The 18,943-nt window shown below is 56.2% G+C and overlaps 7 protein-coding genes across 7 annotated transcripts; 4 read left to right on the top strand and 3 right to left on the bottom strand.

Annotated features, from left to right (window-relative positions):
* Positions 1-2,353: 2,353 nt before the first annotated feature.
* Positions 2,354-4,055, bottom strand: C8A04DRAFT_13395 (uncharacterized protein; the record flags this gene model as incomplete). Its single annotated transcript, XM_062777693.1, has 3 exons — positions 2,354-3,492; positions 3,566-3,650; positions 3,735-4,055. 3 exons carry the CDS (start codon positions 4,053-4,055, stop codon positions 2,354-2,356), a joined length of 1,545 nt encoding a protein of 514 aa, XP_062635603.1.
* Positions 4,056-5,102: 1,047 nt separating this feature from the next.
* C8A04DRAFT_38478 (uncharacterized protein) lies at positions 5,103-6,578 on the top strand (the record flags this gene model as incomplete). The annotated part of the gene is made up of 1 exon (XM_062784252.1): positions 5,103-6,578. One exon carries the CDS (start codon positions 5,103-5,105, stop codon positions 6,576-6,578), a length of 1,476 nt encoding a protein of 491 aa, XP_062635602.1.
* Positions 6,579-7,275: 697 nt separating this feature from the next.
* On the top strand, positions 7,276-8,820 carry C8A04DRAFT_13404 (putative L-cysteine desulfhydrase; the record flags this gene model as incomplete). The annotated part of the gene is made up of 2 exons (XM_062777696.1): positions 7,276-7,393; positions 7,484-8,820. The coding sequence occupies 2 exons, from the start codon at positions 7,276-7,278 to the stop codon at positions 8,818-8,820; spliced, it is 1,455 nt and encodes a 484-aa protein (XP_062635601.1).
* An 846-nt stretch (positions 8,821-9,666) lies between these two features.
* On the top strand, positions 9,667-12,078 carry C8A04DRAFT_13425 (HET-domain-containing protein; the record flags this gene model as incomplete). The annotated part of the gene is made up of 1 exon (XM_062777705.1): positions 9,667-12,078. One exon carries the CDS (start codon positions 9,667-9,669, stop codon positions 12,076-12,078), a length of 2,412 nt encoding a protein of 803 aa, XP_062635600.1.
* Positions 12,079-12,087: 9 nt separating this feature from the next.
* Positions 12,088-12,991, bottom strand: C8A04DRAFT_30187 (acyl-CoA N-acyltransferase; the record flags this gene model as incomplete). The annotated part of the gene is made up of 2 exons (XM_062781280.1): positions 12,088-12,265; positions 12,384-12,991. The coding sequence occupies 2 exons, from the start codon at positions 12,989-12,991 to the stop codon at positions 12,088-12,090; spliced, it is 786 nt and encodes a 261-aa protein (XP_062635599.1).
* Positions 12,992-13,854: 863 nt separating this feature from the next.
* Positions 13,855-17,844, bottom strand: C8A04DRAFT_30186 (ankyrin repeat-containing domain protein; the record flags this gene model as incomplete). Its single annotated transcript, XM_062781279.1, has 7 exons — positions 13,855-14,160; positions 14,240-14,613; positions 14,705-16,329; positions 16,404-16,970; positions 17,032-17,056; positions 17,131-17,593; positions 17,782-17,844. 7 exons carry the CDS (start codon positions 17,842-17,844, stop codon positions 13,855-13,857), a joined length of 3,423 nt encoding a protein of 1,140 aa, XP_062635598.1.
* A 179-nt stretch (positions 17,845-18,023) lies between these two features.
* On the top strand, positions 18,024-18,917 carry C8A04DRAFT_30185 (prion-inhibition and propagation-domain-containing protein; the record flags this gene model as incomplete). The annotated part of the gene is made up of 1 exon (XM_062781278.1): positions 18,024-18,917. One exon carries the CDS (start codon positions 18,024-18,026, stop codon positions 18,915-18,917), a length of 894 nt encoding a protein of 297 aa, XP_062635597.1.
* Between the last annotated feature and the right edge of the window lie 26 nt (positions 18,918-18,943).

The following is an 18,943-nucleotide window of genomic DNA, read 5'->3' as shown; positions in this document are numbered from 1 at the left end:
TCATCGATACCCTCGTTCGAAGTCGGTCTTGTCATAAATGGTTAGAAAGGGAGGAGGTTGGCATTGTTTTGACCCCAGGAGCCTGGCGCTAAGGACTTTTAATCGCCAGGTTAGCGCCTTGAACACACACGCGAATCGTTAGATACAGAAGAGAACCGCAAGGAAGGCGGATAGACAGTCTTTTATAGAGCACTCAACCCCATTGTTTCCACTTACTGATTGATGCTTTTCTCCTTTTCCTGGTTTCTCCTCAACTGTACGATTCGACGGATCTTCGTCTGCAGGAGTGACGGATCGAAGCGCCCAGCTGCAAGCTTGGTTACACAGCGCATCTCGGCATCGCCCTGAACGGAAACCAGGAAGTGCCAACAAGTAATCTGTCGATCAATGTGTGTGTCTGTGTCAGTCGCGCACCGCTTCGGTTGGCTGTCACGCGAAAAGGTGGGGAAGAAACGGGTTGCGACACTGTTACTCGAACCCTCTGTGCTTCGTGCTGTCTTTCGTCTTCGCACTTGATTTGGGCATTGCTGTGGAATAGTGCCGAGTGGTCGCATGACAGTTCCAACTTCCATGTTTCGACTGCAGGTTGGGTCCGTGGGAAGAAGGGCCAACATAAGCAGGAGTGCGGAATCAACTTGATCAAGTGGCGTGCCGGACCAAACCTTCCTGGGCGCCTGCTTTCATCGGTCGTTCCTCCCGCCTATCAGGCTCAACCGTGGCTGATATCCGGGACCGAAGATGCTACGGAAGCGTATACATTTATCAAGAGCCGTACCTGCCGGCTGATTGCTCAATCGCACCGGCCAACGATGCAGTATTTCGGCCTATTACTGCATAGAGAGCGGAAGGAAAGCGCACCCGTCCAGCGGCAGCATGTGGTGGATGCAACCCGACAGCAGTTGCCTAAAACGAAAGCTTGCTTAAGGGCTCTTGCCTACAACGGAACACACCAGAGGAAGCGGACGGGTTGTCTTTGCGCCACAGAACATTCCATCTGATTCTCGCAGTTCGGCTTGTCGGCTTCAAGGAACCCGGAAGTGGTGGGTATGGTTCTTCGGGAAGCAATAATTATGCAGGACAAACTGCGCTTTGTTGGCTTGCCGCTGACCAACCTTGAGGAATCGCTGAGCGTTAAATTCCTTGATATGTCTTCGTTAAAAAGTGGGGAAATCAATTGACGGCACCGGGGGCCGGGAAAGTTGCTTCGGTGGAAAGTCCTGGAGTTAGGCACGCTCGATTCTATTCGTACAGGAAGGGCGCTCAGAAACGGCCACATATCAACATGACAATTACTCACCCGTGTTTCCTCCTCCGGCCAGAGGTAGGGTTGTGTATCTGATTACGATGTGACGTGCAGCCCCCCATCTTTCCCTTGAGTCCAGGCGACTGAGCCATGAGCTATGGAACGTCTGGAACTACAAGGGGAAAATTTCCAATACCACCGAATACTGCCTTCCCCTGACTTTAGGGAAACAAATAGGCCAATAGCTCCCGTGGTAATCCCTCAGTTGATCTGAGTCCTTAGAAATGATGGGATGAATCGTTCCATGATTGTGGTGCTACATCAGTTCAATGCGGTTACTCAATCTTTTGTAGCAATCATCGGCACGCGTCAAGTTCTACCATAGAGCATGAAAGCCTTCCGAGGCGGCGCCTGTTTCCTTGGGCTGAGTACCTTCGCTCGGACAATGATAACTATGGGGGTTGCCAACATAATAACGGGGTTGTGTGGCTTCGTGTCGTAGCGGTGCGCGTCTCAGCATAATTACACGGGTAGGGTACGGTACCGCCTCACATTCACCAGCCCGGGCCTAGCATCTGCTTCGTTCATACTGCTGATAGAACTCATCTCCTAATTACTCTAAAACAATCAACAGCGAGCATCGAGAGTCAAACGCCCCTAAATGGCGGGAAAGAACCGGTTAGCAGATGGACTAGTGAAGCAGGGCTTGGGCTCCTTATTCTTAAGTAACGTGTCAGGTAGCGCTGAGCCCGCGGCTACTCGGCTTCGGGAGGAACTCAGAATCTGTTCAACCGCCATCACCCCCAAGTCACTGCGCTTGGCATGAGGCAGCTCTCAGTCGCTGTAGATTTGACCTGCTAATATCCCGGGTTGATATTGTAGCTATTGAACAGCCAGAGCTTTCGAGACGCAGAGAGGTAATTAGTCCGTGCAAAGCTGAGACGTGCGTGGGAACGAGAGTTTCAAGATATCATGTTGGACTCTTGGCCCCGATTAAATTAGTACAAGCCAAAGCAGTGCTTTGTATGCAAGGTATCGATCCGTCAACATGGAGTGAAGATGTCTGATGCGCAGTCATTGCAATGAAGTAAACAAACCCCTTCCCTTTCATCAAATCGTAACATATTTCACCTCGCCCCTACTCCCTGTGTCCCCCCTCCCGCTCTTCCTCAACACCCGCACAAGAATCAACACGACCCCCATCAACACCAGCTGCACAGCAGCCGTGGCAATCAATATTGCCCCAAACACCACCGGCTTTTCCAAAACCAACCGCACCCCTTGTCGTGGCGTGTGGCCCTGCACCGTCACCCGCGGATTACTCCGCGCCGCAGCGGCTACCACGCCGATTGCAAAACGCGACAGCATCTTCGCCATGGAGGTGACGTTGTTGTTCTGTGCCTGTCCAAAGTCCAGGCCTAGGTTATACGACGTGAATTGGTTCAACCCAGCCCGCGAAGCGGAACCGTTTGCTGCTGCGGGTGCTCGTTGGCCTGACAGGGCGATCGCTTGAGCGGCTACGGCGGCGGTCATCGGGGCAAATTTGAAGGGCCCTGCGTTGGGATCGGTGGTGGGTTTTACGGCGATGTTGCATTCATAGTAGAAAAAGCTGGAGTTGGGGTTGGAGAAGGTAGAGCCGGGAACTGGGTTTCCTGCGTGGGGTTCAACAACATAGACCGTAGCGCAGCCGGGGCCGCAGGTGCCGGTGATGTTGGGTCCAGCGCGGGCGTCGTGGAGGACGGGCTCGGTGAGATAAGTGATCGCTTCGTCGCCGACCCCTGACGCCGGGAATAGGATTGTCTTTTGTTCGTCGGTGTGTTTCACGGTGAGGATGCCCTCGGTTAGATTGAAGGTGTAGCGTGGTGTTTTGCAGGTTCCAGAGGATTCTACGTGTTGGTTGGAGTACAAGGAGAGGAAATTGAGGTCTTGTGATGCTGAGCCCGGGACGGGGGCCGAGTTGGCAAAGACAAACTCCCAGTGGTCGCCGGCGTCCCAGTACGCTTGGGGGAACCGTGCGATGGGGGCGTCGGTCATCACGCCGCTCGGGAAGGGCGCAAACTCGTAGCTCGCTGCGGTATCACCGAGGATGTGTGCCGCAAGGGACTGCGGGCGTGCGCCGTCGTTGAATCTGCCGACCCGGGCGAAACGGCTCATGTCTGGGATCGTGACATTACCGAGGGTGGAATCTGGGTAGATCTCCTCGATGCCGGGTTCCGCTTTGAAGGTCAAGCTGACTGCGGAAATGCCCACTTGGATGGCCTGGAGGGAATTAGTTTGATGGGTGTCTTGCTACGTGGGAATAGACACCACCCTAGTACTTACAAGGTTCAGTAACAGCCATATTGCGCACACCAACTTCAGAAGCGGAGCTGGCGTGCGGATGAGCAGCCCAACCAACGCGACGAAACTGTGTACTTCGACCTATTAAGTCGTGTTAGTTGATGGATACTTTTCGTAACTACTTCTTTATCCTTGGATCTGAGAGACTCACCTCTTTGACGTGGACACGGCGTGTTTCCGCATACCAACCCCTGGCAAACAGTGCAATGTGCCTTAGGGACGCCGCGCTGTTGAGCCCGAGTGTTAAACTAACAGCCACCACAAGAGTATCGAAAATCGACTTGTCCCCCGAAGTCAAGGTACGACCTTGATATTGACGGATGATAATGTAGAATAGGACCGCGAGAACCGCGGTGCCAAGAAATCGCAGCAACCCAACGAGAAGGAATTTGGTTGTTGATGTTTGTTCCGCCTGAGCAGATGCGTCGCCTGCAGGGTCACTTGCGTCGTCATCTTTGCCGTGGCCGTTCATCAGGGAATTAGCACGACGAGACGCCATACTGTTGTAAATTTTGATGGTATTAACATGGCATGGCGACCGGAACGACAATTTGAGACATGATTTATAATGCCAGGCAATTAACGTTATCACAGGCTTGCGACCATGATGGCGGCTGAGTCTCATAGGTCCCATCGGACTTCGGACTCGGGAACCCTGCCACTGTTAAACGCCATTGCTTGGTGGCGCGCCACTGTCGCATTCGGCTCTCTCGCCTACCACAGGCGCGCCACGCAAGCGAGGACTTTGCTTGGCCTGGCTCTCAGCGCGCTGAACATCGGGCTGTGCTCGACGTCCTCGACTCCCGCATTATGATCGACGTCCTTGGCTTAGGCAGACAACCCAAAGTCCTAGTCCTAAATGCTCCAACCTTCAATGCTGATTATGAAATGAGCCTTGGAGACGCAGCTCACGACGTACTTGGTACGCGTTTCGCGTCGCCTGGAAGCATTAGTTTAGTTGAGGACGGGATTGTGTGGGACATCTTTGGGTTCAAGCTGGGCCTAAAACGAGTGCGGTCCGGCAGTTTGGTTGGGGGCCAAGGACTCGGAACCGGCTGCACGGTACTCACAACAGAAGAATGGCACAACTCACAACATAGCTCAGGTTATGAAGGAGCTAACTTCATGTAACAAACTGAGGATATCACACGAAACCATAACCTCCTCAGACAAAGTGCACGATAACCGGGCGCGTTGAGGGGGACGGGGGGAAGGGGAACCTAACCCTAACCCTGTTCAGCCAGGGGCATGACACCAAGCTAAACCCCTGTCGGCGCTGCTGCCTTGAGCGAAAAGTTCAGCTCGTCGAGCGGCCGGCGCGTCAACATCACAGTAAATACGTGAATGGGTGACTTGGTCAAGTCAATGACTCCGCAGCATTGAAGAAAAAACAAATCGGAAGGATGAGATAGATTCACAAATTGTTCTCTCACAACGGTTAAATTCAGCTCTTAATATTTCTAATTTAATTGCACTTCAGTCATGAAGCTCAGCTGTTCCAACTGTTGAAATCTTCAAAATGGCCTGCCAGCATCAAACGGTCCATATCGACAGCTCACCGACAGCCGCTTCGGAAGGCATCGTCCCACCCCCAATAGCCAGAAGACAAGCAGCAACAAGGCCTTCGGGGCGCGCAACCGGCAATACGGACGACCATGCTAGCCTCGAATCTCTTTTCCCACCGCCTCTCGTTCTCCCAGATGATGGCCTGATAAATGAGTGTGACGAACCTCCGCAGACGCTACGCTCCTGGATCTCCTTGAAAGAACGGAATGCCATCACACGTCGCCAACAAACCATCTACGTCGTTCCCCCACCGACCGACGATAGCGTCAGCCCTTTCTTTTGCTCCTTGATGCGCCATTGGGCCCGCTCCGTGGCTGAACCAGCCAAAATCAGGTGTGACCCGCCGCCAGTAGAAACCATCCGCGATTACCTTGAAGCGTTTTACCACCCTTTACCAGTGAAACTTCTCCCGGAAACACCCAAGTTCGTACACTGGGAAGATAACGATGATGATGACAACACCAAGAAAAACACCCGTCCCGGTCCGCCACAGTACATCGGCCTGCAAATCAAGAACAACCTCACACGCATCACCACGCGAGACACGCCTGACCAACAATTCCCGCGCCAGCTACAACTCAACGACCTCCTCGACGCAGCCATCGCCGCGCTGCCCCGGGACGCCTACGCCATGGTGATGCTGACACACCACGATCTCTACGAGGACGACGACGACGATTTCTGCTGCGGCCGGGCGTACGGTGGCAGCCGGGTGGCCGTGGTGTCGACGGCGCGGTACACGCCGGTGCTGGATAAGCATATGGGCGTCGACCGCGAACATACCTGGCCATTGTCCCACTGCGAGGAATATGTGCGGAGGAAGTGTTGGGAGGACGCCGCGGCTGCGTCTGAATTACCCTCCAGCCTCCTTCCCGAGCCCACTCCCACCGTGCTCACTGTCAACGCCACCACCGACGCAAAATCCCCTTTCGCCAATGTCCTCCGCTCTGCTATCGCCCTTCCTTCGCCAACCCCCCTGCGCCCACGCCCACCGCCCAACATCCCCACTGACGGCATCGTCACTCCCTCTACATATGCAACAGCCACATCGGACTTCGCAAACTACTGGCTAGCGCGCGTGGTGCTGACCGCCTCGCACGAGGTCGGCCACTGTTTCGGGTTCGCGCACTGCGTGTTCTACGCCTGTGCGATGCAAGCGACGGGGAGCATCCTCGAGGATCTGCGACAGCCGCCGTATTTGTGTTTGGTGTGTGAGGCCAAGTTGGGAAGGGCTGTTCGTAGTGCTAGTAATTTAGTAGGTACTGGGAAGGGGGATGGGGACGAAAAGGAGTGGCTAGTACGGCGGTACGAGAAGCTGGTGGCGTTTTGTGAGCGGAAGGGCATGCGTGAGGTGAGGATGTTTGCGGCGTATCGGAATTGGTTGATGCAGCGGATTGCGGTGGTCAAAGGGGACTCTGTGGAACTTTGACGGTGGTTCCTCTGCGGTTCGTCTGCTCCCTCATGATTGACTCTTGAGATTTGGATAGGATCTGACCCTCGAGGTTTATGAGTCCGAGGGCTGAAAACAATAATGTAATTAAGCCAACGCGACGGAAACGATACGAGGAAAAACGACTTAAAGGATGGATCCGTATCCTTCCTAAATCTAGCGCGGCTTACTGCGGTTAGCGCAGGCCTGGACTCGAGAGCTGGGAGCTTCCCCTCTGCACATCGTCTTGACCCCGCCGTACCCGCCGTTGAACAATCGAACAATCAGGCATAACCGAGTACGCCCTGCCCGGGACATCTCTCAGCGGCAGCCCACGACGATACCCCTCACCATGTCGTGCTAGCCCGGTTGGCGGGGACAGCGGGTCGGAAGGGTCAACGCCAGAGTGGGGAAGCTGCGATCAGGGGCATGAGTCAAAGACCGAGTCAAAGTCCGAGTCAACCCGGACTGTCAACTGATATATCCGCAGCACAGCAGGGATTTGAATTTGGGCACAAGTTATAATTCCTGTCTCCCCTGGGGAATTGGGTTGGGACATACATTACGATTCCCATCATTGCCTGATTTTGATCATTTACTTAACCGGTGGCTTTGCATTTGCTCGTCGAACGCCGACACTGATTACCTAGTTAACACCAATCCCTCAAACATCTCTGATCCCGTAACCCAAGTCACAATGGCCGAGCAAAAAGAGCTACCTCTACGGGAAAAGGCCAACGGCCCGGTTAAGTTTGGTCACGGCCTGCGGGACGAGCAGTTTCTCTTTGATCCGTCCTACCGGAATCTCAACCACGGTAGGTGTCTCATCCTCCAAGTACCATCGTCAGATAATAGTCAGATAACTTGTATGTACATACAGTACACTTACACCTACTCACCCACAGGTTCCTACGGCACGATCCCCCGCGCCATCCAAACCGCCCGGCGCGCCTACCAGGACCAAGCCGAGGCCGCGCCCGACCGTTTCATCCGGTACATCTACCCGGACCTACTCGACCGGTCCCGCGCCGCCATCGCCGCCCACTTGCGCGTGCCCACCGACACCTGCGTGTTCGTCGCCAACGCCACAACCGGCGTCAACACCGTGTTGCGCAACCTCGTCTGGAACCCGGACGGCCGTGACGAGATTCTCTACTTCGACACAATCTACGGCGGGTGCCACAAGACCATCGAATATGTCATCGAAACTCACCCCGGTCTGCTCAGCGCCCGAGCCATCCCTTTGGCTTACCCCTTGGAAGACGCCGAGATTGTCGCGGCTTTCCACGACGCGGTGGATGCCTCGATCGCTGCGGGGAAGCGGCCCCGGCTGTCCCTCTTCGACGTGGTGTCTTCCCTCCCCGGTGTCCGTTTCCCCTTTGAGGACCTGACCCTCGCCTCCCGTGAGCGCGGGCTGCTGGCTCTGATCGATGGTGCGCAGGGCGTGGGCATGGTCGATATCGATCTCGGCAAAGTCGACCCAGATTTCTTTGTGAGCAACTGCCACAAGTGGCTGCATGTTCCCAGGGGATGTGCGGTATTTTATGTGCCCGTGCGCAATCAGGCTTTGATCCGGTCGACTGTGCCGACATCGCATGGGTTCGCGCCGCGTGCTAGCGCGGAGGACGATGATGGAGATGATGCGTCGGGCGAGGAAGGGCTGCAGCCGGAACCGCCGCGCAAGTTTAACCCGTTGCCGGCCTCGAAGAAGTCCGCGTTTGTGCAGGCGTTCCAGTCGTTCGGGACGGTGGACAACACGCCATATTTGTGTGTCGCGGACAGCCTGAAGTGGCGTGAGGAGGTCCTAGGCGGGGAAGAGCGTATCCTGACTGAAGTCACCGCGTTGGCGCGCGAGGGCGGGCAGAAGATCGCTGATATCCTAGGCACTAAGGTGTTGGACAACGCTAGTCGCAGCTTGACGCGGTGTTCCATGGTCAACGTGGCGCTGCCGCTGGCGGTTAAACTGGAGGAAGGAGACGCGGAGGCACTGAACGTTGACATTGACGAGGAACTCGCTAGCCGCCCGTCGTTTCCCAAGAGTGAGATCCCCGTTATCAGCGGTTGGATTCAACGCAAGCTGGTCGACGAGTACAACACCTTTGTGTCGTTGTATGTGTACCGCGGTCGCTGGTGGGCGCGTGTCAGCGCGCAGGTGTATGTCGAGCTGGAGGACTTCGAGTGGGTGGGCAATGTGCTTAAGGAGCTGTCTGAACGGGTTGTTAAGGGGGAGTATAAGCAGTGATGGTGGGTTTTCCAAGATTCTTACTTTTAACGGGTAATTACCGATTCCCCATCGTGACGGACCAGTGTCTTTTGTCCTGACCATAGTTTTCTGAAATTTAAGCACTTAGCTTTCAAATTCCTAGTACATCTATCCCAGAAACAAGCTATAGGGAGTTTGCGGTTCCGTATAGATCGATCCTTTGGCTTTGAAGTTTCGTTGAACTATCTGCTTCCATGTGTAATCATGCACGGTGCACAGTTTCAGGGCCGAAACACGGGAATAATGCTCCACGGCAGTCAGTATTCGATTAATGTAGGGGATAAGGCCAGCCGTATAGGACAGCAGCGAAGCGCGTGATTTAGAATCCTTCAAGTGGGATCTGGTCGAAACTTGGGATGAGCTTCTTTCCGGCCAATCCGAATCCTTTCCTTTTTGCGTCCGCCGGTTTGTTGGGGGCCTCTTGCTCGACGCATGATCAGCCATCTATTGTGACACAGTACTTAGCATGGGTCGCTTCCTACCGCTCCCGCTGCCCGTTGGAGGTGGGGGCCGTAGCGGATGAGGCGCAGCGAGGCGAGGCAGCCTGGTATGCGCATTTGTAAGATGAAGGATATGCCTTGAAAGGCCGACACTCGCAGCATGAGCTTCTTCCCCGGCAGAGGAAAGCGCTGGCTTGCGGTCAAAAAACCTTCAATTCGCAAAGTACAACATCCAAACACCGAGTATGACTGATCCTGTTGGAAAGGCTGGTCCCTCCAGTTATTCATCAATGTAACATAAACTGCCGAGCTTAAACTTCCGACCTTCTATTCCTTTAAATCTCACTTACCACATGCGAGAATATACGCTTTCGAAGTCTCGAGAATGGCAGTTGACCCGCGCTGGGTGTACTTTGGAGCCGAGCAGGACGTACAAATCACCACAACACAATACTGTCCTCAGCAGCCCTACGTTTCTCTGCGATTCGGCCGCCCGGAGACGGTCCCGGCCGACCACAGCCAGAGACTTGTTGTCCGGCGTGTTACTTTCACCACGACCTCTCACGATCAGGGGTTCAGCGGCGAGGAGGATCGATTCGGTGGTACATATGACGCCTCTTTCACATGGTTCGAGGCGTGTGTTCTCGCCCCGTCCGGCCATGAACGGGGCCCGCGTCGCATGATCCATCGCAACGTGCATGCGCGGTTCGAATATAAGACACATGTCCATTGCTGGAGCTTGGAAGGCGCCGATGACGATCTCCGCAGCTGGATGTCCGGCATACGACCGGGCGATACCGTGCAAATCATGCCAAGGGCGCACTTCCCGGCGTGGACCAACTATGTGAGATCGGCCAAGATCGAATCGTGGGCATCGCCGAGTGACCCGGCCGTGGATCTGGTGGTGTCGGAATCCCTTACCGACAAGAACGATTATAGCAGTTATCGTCCGCTGAGGCACGATATCGACGAAATCCGAGTCGTGGAGCTTCAACCTGGAGAGGGCAACCAAGAGATTCAACTGACGCTGAAGTATACGCACCTGCGGGACTCGGATCGTTTGGAATATGAAGGCCTGTCCTACTGCTGGGGCGACGCGGAGGACCGCCAACAGCTGCTGCTGACTGTCGCTGACGAGCATGGAATTCATCAGCCACCGATCCCGATTCACACCAACCGGAACCTCTTCCAGGCCCTGAAGCAGTTGAGACGTAAAGATACTCCGAGGACACTCTGGATTGATCTCTTGTGTATCAACCAAACCGACACAGATGAACGAACCTCCCAGGTTGCGCTCATGGGCGATATATTCGCATCCGCAAGGACCGTGTGCGTTTGGCTGGGCGAGCCAGATGCTACCACCGCTGCTATTTGCCGGGCCATTGAAAGCGTTTCCAAGCGCTACGATGAAGCCAGCGTTCAGGCGGAGAGCCACTCGACAACGGCGCTGGGAAAGCTACCACATCCGCACCAAGCGCATGATATCATCCACAACAAGACGTCGGGGCTAGTCGAGACAAACAACGACCAAATCTTCTTCTTGCCCTGGTTTGAACGTGTCTGGGTGCTGCAGGAAGTTTGGAAGGCTTCGCACGTCCAAGTTTTCTGTGGTTCCTATCAACTGTCGTGGGAAGCCCTAATGCAAGCAAACCACTGCCTGAGGACGAGAGGGCTGCTGACCAGAGCGGTGCTTCCGTCCATGTGGACGGCCTTGTTCAACGTCGAGCGGGACGGAACGACTCTGAAATGCGAGCGAGCGCCGAGATTGGACATCTTGCACATTCTCCTTTCAACCCTTGGCATGAAAGCCACCGACCCACGAGACAAGATCTTTGCGCCGTTGACGTTCGGCGAAGAGACCCATGAGGTCAACGAACTTCCACCCGAAGTGAAACCAAACTACAGCAAGGACGCCATAGAGGTTTACGCAGATTTCACGAGATGGTGGATTGTGCGTCACGCCTCGCTCCGTATCCTCTCTGCCGTGCATACCATCGTGGGCCGGTCCTGGGTCAACAAAACAAGCTCTTACACCGCGGCTAGAAGCAGCGGCAGATTCGACCTCTCCCAACGACCGTCCTGGATGATGTGGCATGAGGGCTTCAGTGAGTGGACGCGAGGGACTCTCGGCCTACACGGCCAGTGTGGGTATCGTGCCTCGGGGGATCGCGTCCTCGACACCGATTTAATCCAAGCAACTGGGTCGACACGATCCCCCATGTCCCTCCCGCTCAAGGGTATCCGCCTCAGCACCATCGCCTCACTCGACCCGTACCCTTTCTACCAAATCCCGCTCGTTTCTTCAAGGAGCATGCATGAAGCATACGTGCGGTTGTTCGATCCGCCAGGCACCATTGGCACTTGGAACAGCCTCAGGACCCAGGTCTCCGTCGGCGAGCCAGTCGACGTGGAATTTCATCTGAGCAAGCGTGGGGAGTTGGGTATGCATTACATGTCCCACTGGGGTGTTGCTCCTCCATCTGCATCTGGGGGAAACGCTGCAGACGGCCCTAAGCCGACCTGGCTCCCTTGTCATGGGAACTGCATGTTCACCGATGTAGAGGGGCGTATCGGTCTGTGCCCCGCGGGGTCTCGGGTCGGTGATATAGTTGTCGTGTTGTATGGTGGGAATGTACCCTACCTGCTTCGACCGAAACCGAAACTTTCCGAGCAAGGGAGCAACTCTGACGGCGAGTATTATCTAGTCGGAGAGTGTTACGCGGAGGGATTCATGGGCGGAGAGGCCTGCGCTTTGCTAGGCGATGTGAGATCGGAGGAAGTATTTGTTTTAGTTTAGTTATTACATCTAATGCTCGGTCGGCTGTTCCCTACATTCCTGAAGTGTCCTCTTTTGTTTCCCATGCTCGTCAAAGTTAGAATCATCCAGCCAACTCTCGAACCCACGCTTAATCCCTGGCCATTCATCGTCCGTCATGCTGAACCAGGCAGTATCCCTAACCCTTCCCTTGACGACCATATGCTTCCTGTATATCACACCCGAGGTTAAATTCATGGTTAGCCCAACCAATGTAATCTTTGACCCAAAACACCGGAACCTCAAGTCACCCCACCACATGGGCCCATATGATAATTAGCACATACCTAAAGACACCCTCAAACTCAAACCCCAGCCTTGTCGCAGCCCGCATACTCGTCGAGTTCAGCTGATTCGCCTTCCACTCAACACGGCTATAACCCAGGTCGTCAAACGCATGGCGCAGAAACAGAAAAAAAGCCTCCGTAGCCCGCCGAGACCGAGTCAAAGCCCCACCAAGGATGACACCTCCAATCTCAAGCCGGCGCATCTGCGTCGAAACACCCAAGTACGCGACTAGCCCAAGCGCTTCAACCCCGTCACCATCGCCCGACCCCGTCCCTGGCCCTGATAGAATGACGTAGTAATCCCGATCCCGCGACGTGCTCCAAGCAGCCACCACCGTCTCAAACTCGGCGAAATTGGAGTACCCGCCCGACAACATGTACGTCCACCGCCACGCGTTGTCTTCGCCGCCGAGGTGCTTGTATAATGCCGGCGCGTGGGTGGGTTGTAGCGGGACGAGGGATGTGGTGTGCCCGATGAGGGGCTGCTTCGGCGGGAGGAGGGCTTGTCCTGGACGGGCGGGGGGGCCGAGGGGGAATGAGTAGGGAGGAGGGTGAGAAGTTGTCTCATCTGGTCGGTCGTGCCCGGGTTGGGCGTTTTGGGATGCCATATTGGAGGATATGCTCTGGTGAGAAGACTCGCGATTTGTGACTCTGCCACTGACTCAGGGGTTAGAACGAATTCAAAAGGGTCGCTGTCTCGAGCTGTTTTGGTTGTTGGGAATTGAGACGGCTATTTCGACAGAACTGCCGCTCGGGAAAGGAGATAATTGAAAGAGAAAAGTAAAAGAAGGCGGGTGTCAAGGCTGCGAGTGAAAACTCCACATCCTTCGTACGTATCGTATTTCCTGCGGTTTAGAGCATTACAGCCGATGAATTATTTAGGGTTAATTACGAATACTGGCCCTCCACCCTCCGGCAGACAGTTCCCCCGCGCTGATGCGAGCCGAAATCCAGGGGTACTCGGTGTAAGTTGATCGGGCCCACAGCCCCCACGCCCACACCCAACTGCGTGAAGAATGGGACATACAAATTTGCAAACTGAGTAAGTCTTGCAGGTTGGCATGTGAGTTAGAAAGTGCAACGTTGAACTGGTGTAGCCAATCTATCCGTCGTAGGGCGCAATTACAAAAACAGGTCAGGGTTGGGCCATATTCGTGAGGTTAGCGATCAATATCAACAACACAAAGAGGTAGTTGGAATGGGCTTGTGGACATCAGGGGCATCAAAAGAGCAAAGCCGTCAAAAATATACCCAGTTGTACCATAAGAACAAACATCCCCCACTCCACTAGTAGCACATTGGAATAAATCCCGTCCCTTAAGGGTTACTTCCTTTAGTATAATCCTCTTGTTGCTAAACCACCTATCATTATAATGAGCCTTGGCTAATTTTCGGAGGGTCCTGCGTTCTAGCTACCGCTCTCCTAGCCGCCTGTATAGTCATTTCGTGACATTATCCAACCTACTAGAAATTATCGCTCGGCGCCTTCCGTCCTCATATCGCCGCCCATACTCTCTGTATCGTGTTCCCTATCCCACCCTCTAGCGGATCCTTCTTCAGCCCTTCCGCTAGAATGTGGTTCCTTGGCCCATCCGGCTCCCCGGTCGTCGAGCTCCGTGTCCACGAGGCCCAAGAAGCTCAAGACACGTTTCTTTGCCTCGGGCGAGACCTCCGGGTCCGTTTCTGCTCTCCACACAAACTCCCATTCGTCCTCATTATCCTCGCCATCCTCGCCCCCGCCCCCGTCCCCGTCCCCGTCCCCGTCCTCGCCCCCGTCCTCGCCGTCTTCCCGTCCCCCTCCCCGTCCCCATCCCCGTCCTCGCCGTTTTCCCGTCCTCGTCCTCGCCGTCTTCAACCTTGGCCCTCTTCTCCAACATCTCCTGGCCCGTCTTCGCGCCGGCGTCGAGCAGGATCTTGACTACGTGCGTCTGGCCCATCTTTCGGGCCATGTCGAGCGGCGTCTTCGAGCCGTACCCCATGGTGTTCGGGTCCACTCCCCACTTGAGCAGCTCGCGCACGCAGTCGGCGTGGCCTGCGAAGGCGGCCCAGTGCAGCGGAGCCAGGTCAAAGCCGGTAGTGATGGACGGGTTGACACCACTCTGCAGCAGGAACTTGACATTCTCGATGTCGCCGCCCCCCGCGGCTAGGCGTAATCTGGTGAAGCCATACCGAGTTTTGTCGTTGGGATTGGCGCCGGCGGTGCGCAGAAGTTGGAGATTGCCCCACCTTGCTGTTAGTTTCGGCGTATTACAAAACAAGGAGTAAGCTCTTATACATGTGTGTGTGTGTGTGTCAGGGTGTCTATGTCTGTGTATGCTTACCATTTTTGTGCTCCTTGTCTGCGTTCGCCGTGTACGGTGCCTCGCCCCATTCATCTCGCAGGTTCAGAGCGGCGTTCCGGGCGAAGAGAAGCTCCACGACCTCCACGTAGTTCCGGGCCGCGGCGATGTGCAGCGCCGTCTCGCGCCCAAGGCCACGCGTGTCTACGTCGACACCGCTGTCCAGCATCTTCTTGACAGCTGCCAGGTGGTTCGCTTCGACGGCGAGGAAGAAGGCGGTGATGTAAAACATGGTCGTGTCCGCCGAGAAGGTTGCCTCGCCACCGGCGAGCAGCTTTTGGATTGTGCCGATGTCGCCCAGGCCCGCGGCCAGCATCAGCTGGAGGTAGGTGGTAAGGTGGTTCGACGGGGTGGACGACTGCGCCTCTGACGCGGCCAGTTCCTCGCCCCTGCCGGGGAGCGCGCGCGGTTCCTCCGCCACGCCCTCGGTTGGGTTCTCGGACTGCAAGAGCTTAGCAGGAGCAGGATTAAGATTCGCCGCGATCAAGTGCTTGATGATGTCGACTTGGTCGCCCCTGGCTAGGCGCCGTAGTATATTATGGCCCGCCTTGTCGAGGAAGTCAATGGACCCGCCGTAGCTGAGGATGACGTCCACCACGTCCCAGTTTCCTTGGATAACCGCTATCCACAGCGGCGTCCTGGAAACCGTATCCAGGACATTGATGTCGAAGGGCGCCTCGGCCGTCTCTAATATCCTCAACACGGCTGGTGGCCAGCCAAGGAAGGCTGCCAGGTGGATGGCATTGACCTCGCGGCCTGGCGCCGGTCTCCGCGTGTCTGTAGAAGTGGTTTTCAAGTCGGAATCGCTCGGGCACTCCATTATGTCGTGCCGGAGAGCATCCGACCCAAACTCTTGTTCTTCTTCCATGTCGCGAAAAAGGTAAGGCCTCGGATAGTAGCTGGCATGAAGCATTTGGAGAAGGAAGCCCCTCTTGGGGCGGCTCTGCAGAAGCTCGACCAGCGACTGCGCGATGCTCGGCACTGTCGGGGCATCGTCTAGCATCCGCAGGTGATTGCCGAGGCTTGTCGCCGCGTATCCGGCGAATGGAAACCTGTCCATCTTTTCCTCGAATGAGAGCCGGTTGTCGGTCGAGGCGCTATGGGCCTCGAAGTACCTATGGAGCTCCTGCGGACTGCGTGCCGCGTCTGTGTCGTCGTCGGGCTGCTCCAGGACCCCGAGGGATAGGTAGCTAATGCAGGTCTGCGCGATGGTGGCGTGGAAGCCGGAGAAGCGGCCCCTGAAGTAGCCTTGGGCGGTGTTGTGGACGAGGGAAACCAGGCCGTCGGTGATGGTGACCAGGCCGCCGCAGACGTCCCGTATGTTATCCTCGGGGTATATCATGTCCAGGTCCAGCTCGAAGTTGCCGGGGACGACCGAGAGGGCGTGCTGGAGCTCCTTGGTGGCCAGCGGGCGCCTGGCGCACACGATCCACGACAGAGTGCGGACGGCGAGCTTCCTGTCGGCCTCTTTCATGCCGTAGATGCGTGCCATGGTGTGCTCGTACATGTCGTTGATCTTGCGCGGGAGGCTATCCAGGGCCCCACGGATCTCCCCCAGCGTCCGCTCGGCCTCGATAGACTGCATCTGGAGGAAGGCGACCAAAAACCTAAGCAGATCCCGACTTGTCAGTCCCAATACGTCTATCACCTCTACCGCGCCGGATTTAGCCTGGTCACTTACATGCCACGGCACGCCCTCTTGATGCTATTCTTCACTGCTTCCTGGAGCGTGGGGTCCATCTTCAGGAACTTCTTCAGCCGCGGATGCGATCTAAACTCGTGGTCAATGAAGAGATCGAGATCGGTCGAGTTGGCTGTGATCTCGATCTTCTCAAAGTCGCTCGACACTTCGTCGAATTCGTCCAGCAGCCGAGACGTCACCAAGAGGCTAACGTTGCTGGACTCGGGCTGGAGGAGGCTCATGAGCCGGAGCCGGTAATCGGGTTTGCATTCGTCCAGCGCGTCGACGACGAGCAGGGCGCGTCGCTCCTGCACCAGGTTGCGTAGCATGGCCGAAAAGTCCTCGATCGTGGGCGCGTCGGCGCCTTGGCCCCGCTTCCTCCATACCTTGACGACACACTCGGGGACCACGTCGTCGATTGAGACTAGCTGCTTGATGACACTACCGAGGAGCTCCTGGAGGGTGTACTCCTCCTTGTAACTCAGATAGAGGTACGCTACCCGGGCGCTATCCCTGCTCCTCTTCAGCTGCTCTTGTAGCTCCAGCAGGTGCGCGATCACGATAGAACTGGGACAAGGCAGGTTAGTCTCCCTACCGCCTCGGGGTGCTCGCGTGGCATGAGACATACGCGAGAACGGATTTGCCGGCACCCGCTAAATCGGAACGATTATGATTCATTAGCCTCTCTACAGCATACGCCGGTCGAGGTGGTTGGTGGCCGACCTACGCATCCCGAAGCACCATAACTTGAGCAGAGAGCCGGATCTCCACTCCTGGAACTTGTCTGACTCGATGAGCCACTTTCCCGGGTAGTTGTCGTTGCGGACCGAGTCGGCATAATGCGCGATGCGTGCCTGCTCTTGGATACCATCGTGCGTCTGGTGGAAGCTGACGCGCGGCGCCAGCCATTTCAAGATGTCAGCATCGCGCCGATCGAAGGTGGATGGTTGGCTGGTCATGTAGAAGTTGTTGCCGTTGTGTACTCGCGCGTTGCCGTCGACAGCCTGACTCTGTATCGAGATCGCGACTTTCTTCTTTAGGCCTCCTTCTCCCTCATTCTCGGCCCAGCGGCCCCAGTCCCCTTCCTTCCCCGCCGCGCTCGTCGTCGAGTTGAGCGCGGTGTGGTTCATCTTCTCGCGCTGCACTGAAAGATTAAACAGAAAAATGGTGATAATGGTATGCGCATCGCCCTGGAAGGCCGGGGTTAATAACGCCTGATTCGAGGCTCTTGCCGCTAGAAAAAGGTGAAGAAAAAAAAAGGACAGTGGCAGCCAAAGCTGAACCGTGTCAGCCCGATTATGCAGGTCTAAAACGGTTGCCGACCAGAGGACGAATAGGATTACCACGAAGGCGCGTTTTCAGACTTCTTGGTACATACGCGCTCAACCCCCCTACGGGTCGCAGCCAATAAGACTTCCCGTTGGCCGACCACACCATGCATGGCTGGAAGCTGAGTCGGGCCACTCGAGTCGGGCGCAGTTCGGGACAGCCCTTGACCCGCTGGGCCGCTGCGTGCAGGGACGAGGGCCACGAGGCTCTGCTCTCCGCTCCGAAAAGCCCTTCGCACCTTTTGTAACACGGCCGTTGAAAAAAGGGCCAAAAGAGAAAACGAAAAGCACCATGGCCGAAGTATTCGGGATCGTGTCGGGTACCGCTGGCATCGTATCCGTCTTTAGCACCTGCATGGAGTGCTTCGACTACGTACAGACCGGCCGCCGCTTCGGTAAAGACTTCCAGGTCGACCTCCTGACGCTCAGTCTCCTGAAGCTGCGGCTATCCCGGTGGGGCGAGGCAGTCCAGATCTACGACGATCCGAAGCTGGGCCACCCCGAGGCAACCGACACCGACGTGCAGCTGGCTGAGAACACGCTCCGCCAGATCTTGGTCTTGTTCGAGGACTCGAACAACATCTCCAACAAATACCGGCTTGAGGCCAGGCAGGGCGAGGACCTGACGCCGCTCACGCGCGGCGAGATGGAGCCGAGGTTCGCCGCCATAGACAACAAGATGAAAGCCTTGGCCGAGCGGCGCCAGAAGTCGACCGGCTTCCGCAAGCTCGCGTCATGGGCCCTGTACCACCGGGACCGCTATAACGACCTCGTGGAGGGGATCACGAAGCTCGTCGACAACCTCGAGCAGGCCTTCCCGGCGCCTGAGAAGGCGAATGCTCTCGCCAAGACGGACACCGAGCAGATCAGCGCGGGGCCGCCGGCGGAGCAAAAGGATACACTGAAGCTACTCGGCTTCCTGGCCGCCAAGGTCGACGGTGCCGTCGGTGCGAAGGCCGTGAAGGCCGTAGAGGCCGCCGCCAACCAGGGCATCTCGATAGGGTCTGTAGACACGACGGACAAGGCGAGGTTTCGGAGCGGTGATTTCGTCAGCACTGCTTGGAAAGGGGAGACGAGTCTCCCTCAGAGCGGCATCACCGTGGCTATCGGCTCCCTGCGCGCCGGAGGCGAGTCGCGGGTCATGGCTGGCAACATGTACGCCGAGAAAGATAGCTTCTGGGACTGAAGGTGGGCGGGAGCTTCATACGCCGT

This window comes from Dichotomopilus funicola, assembly GCF_033296635.1.
Source record: "Dichotomopilus funicola strain CBS 141.50 unplaced genomic scaffold C8A04scaffold_47, whole genome shotgun sequence".
Lineage (NCBI taxonomy): Eukaryota > Fungi > Ascomycota > Sordariomycetes > Sordariales > Chaetomiaceae > Dichotomopilus > Dichotomopilus funicola.
This window is presented reverse-complemented; position numbering and strand designations above follow the sequence as displayed.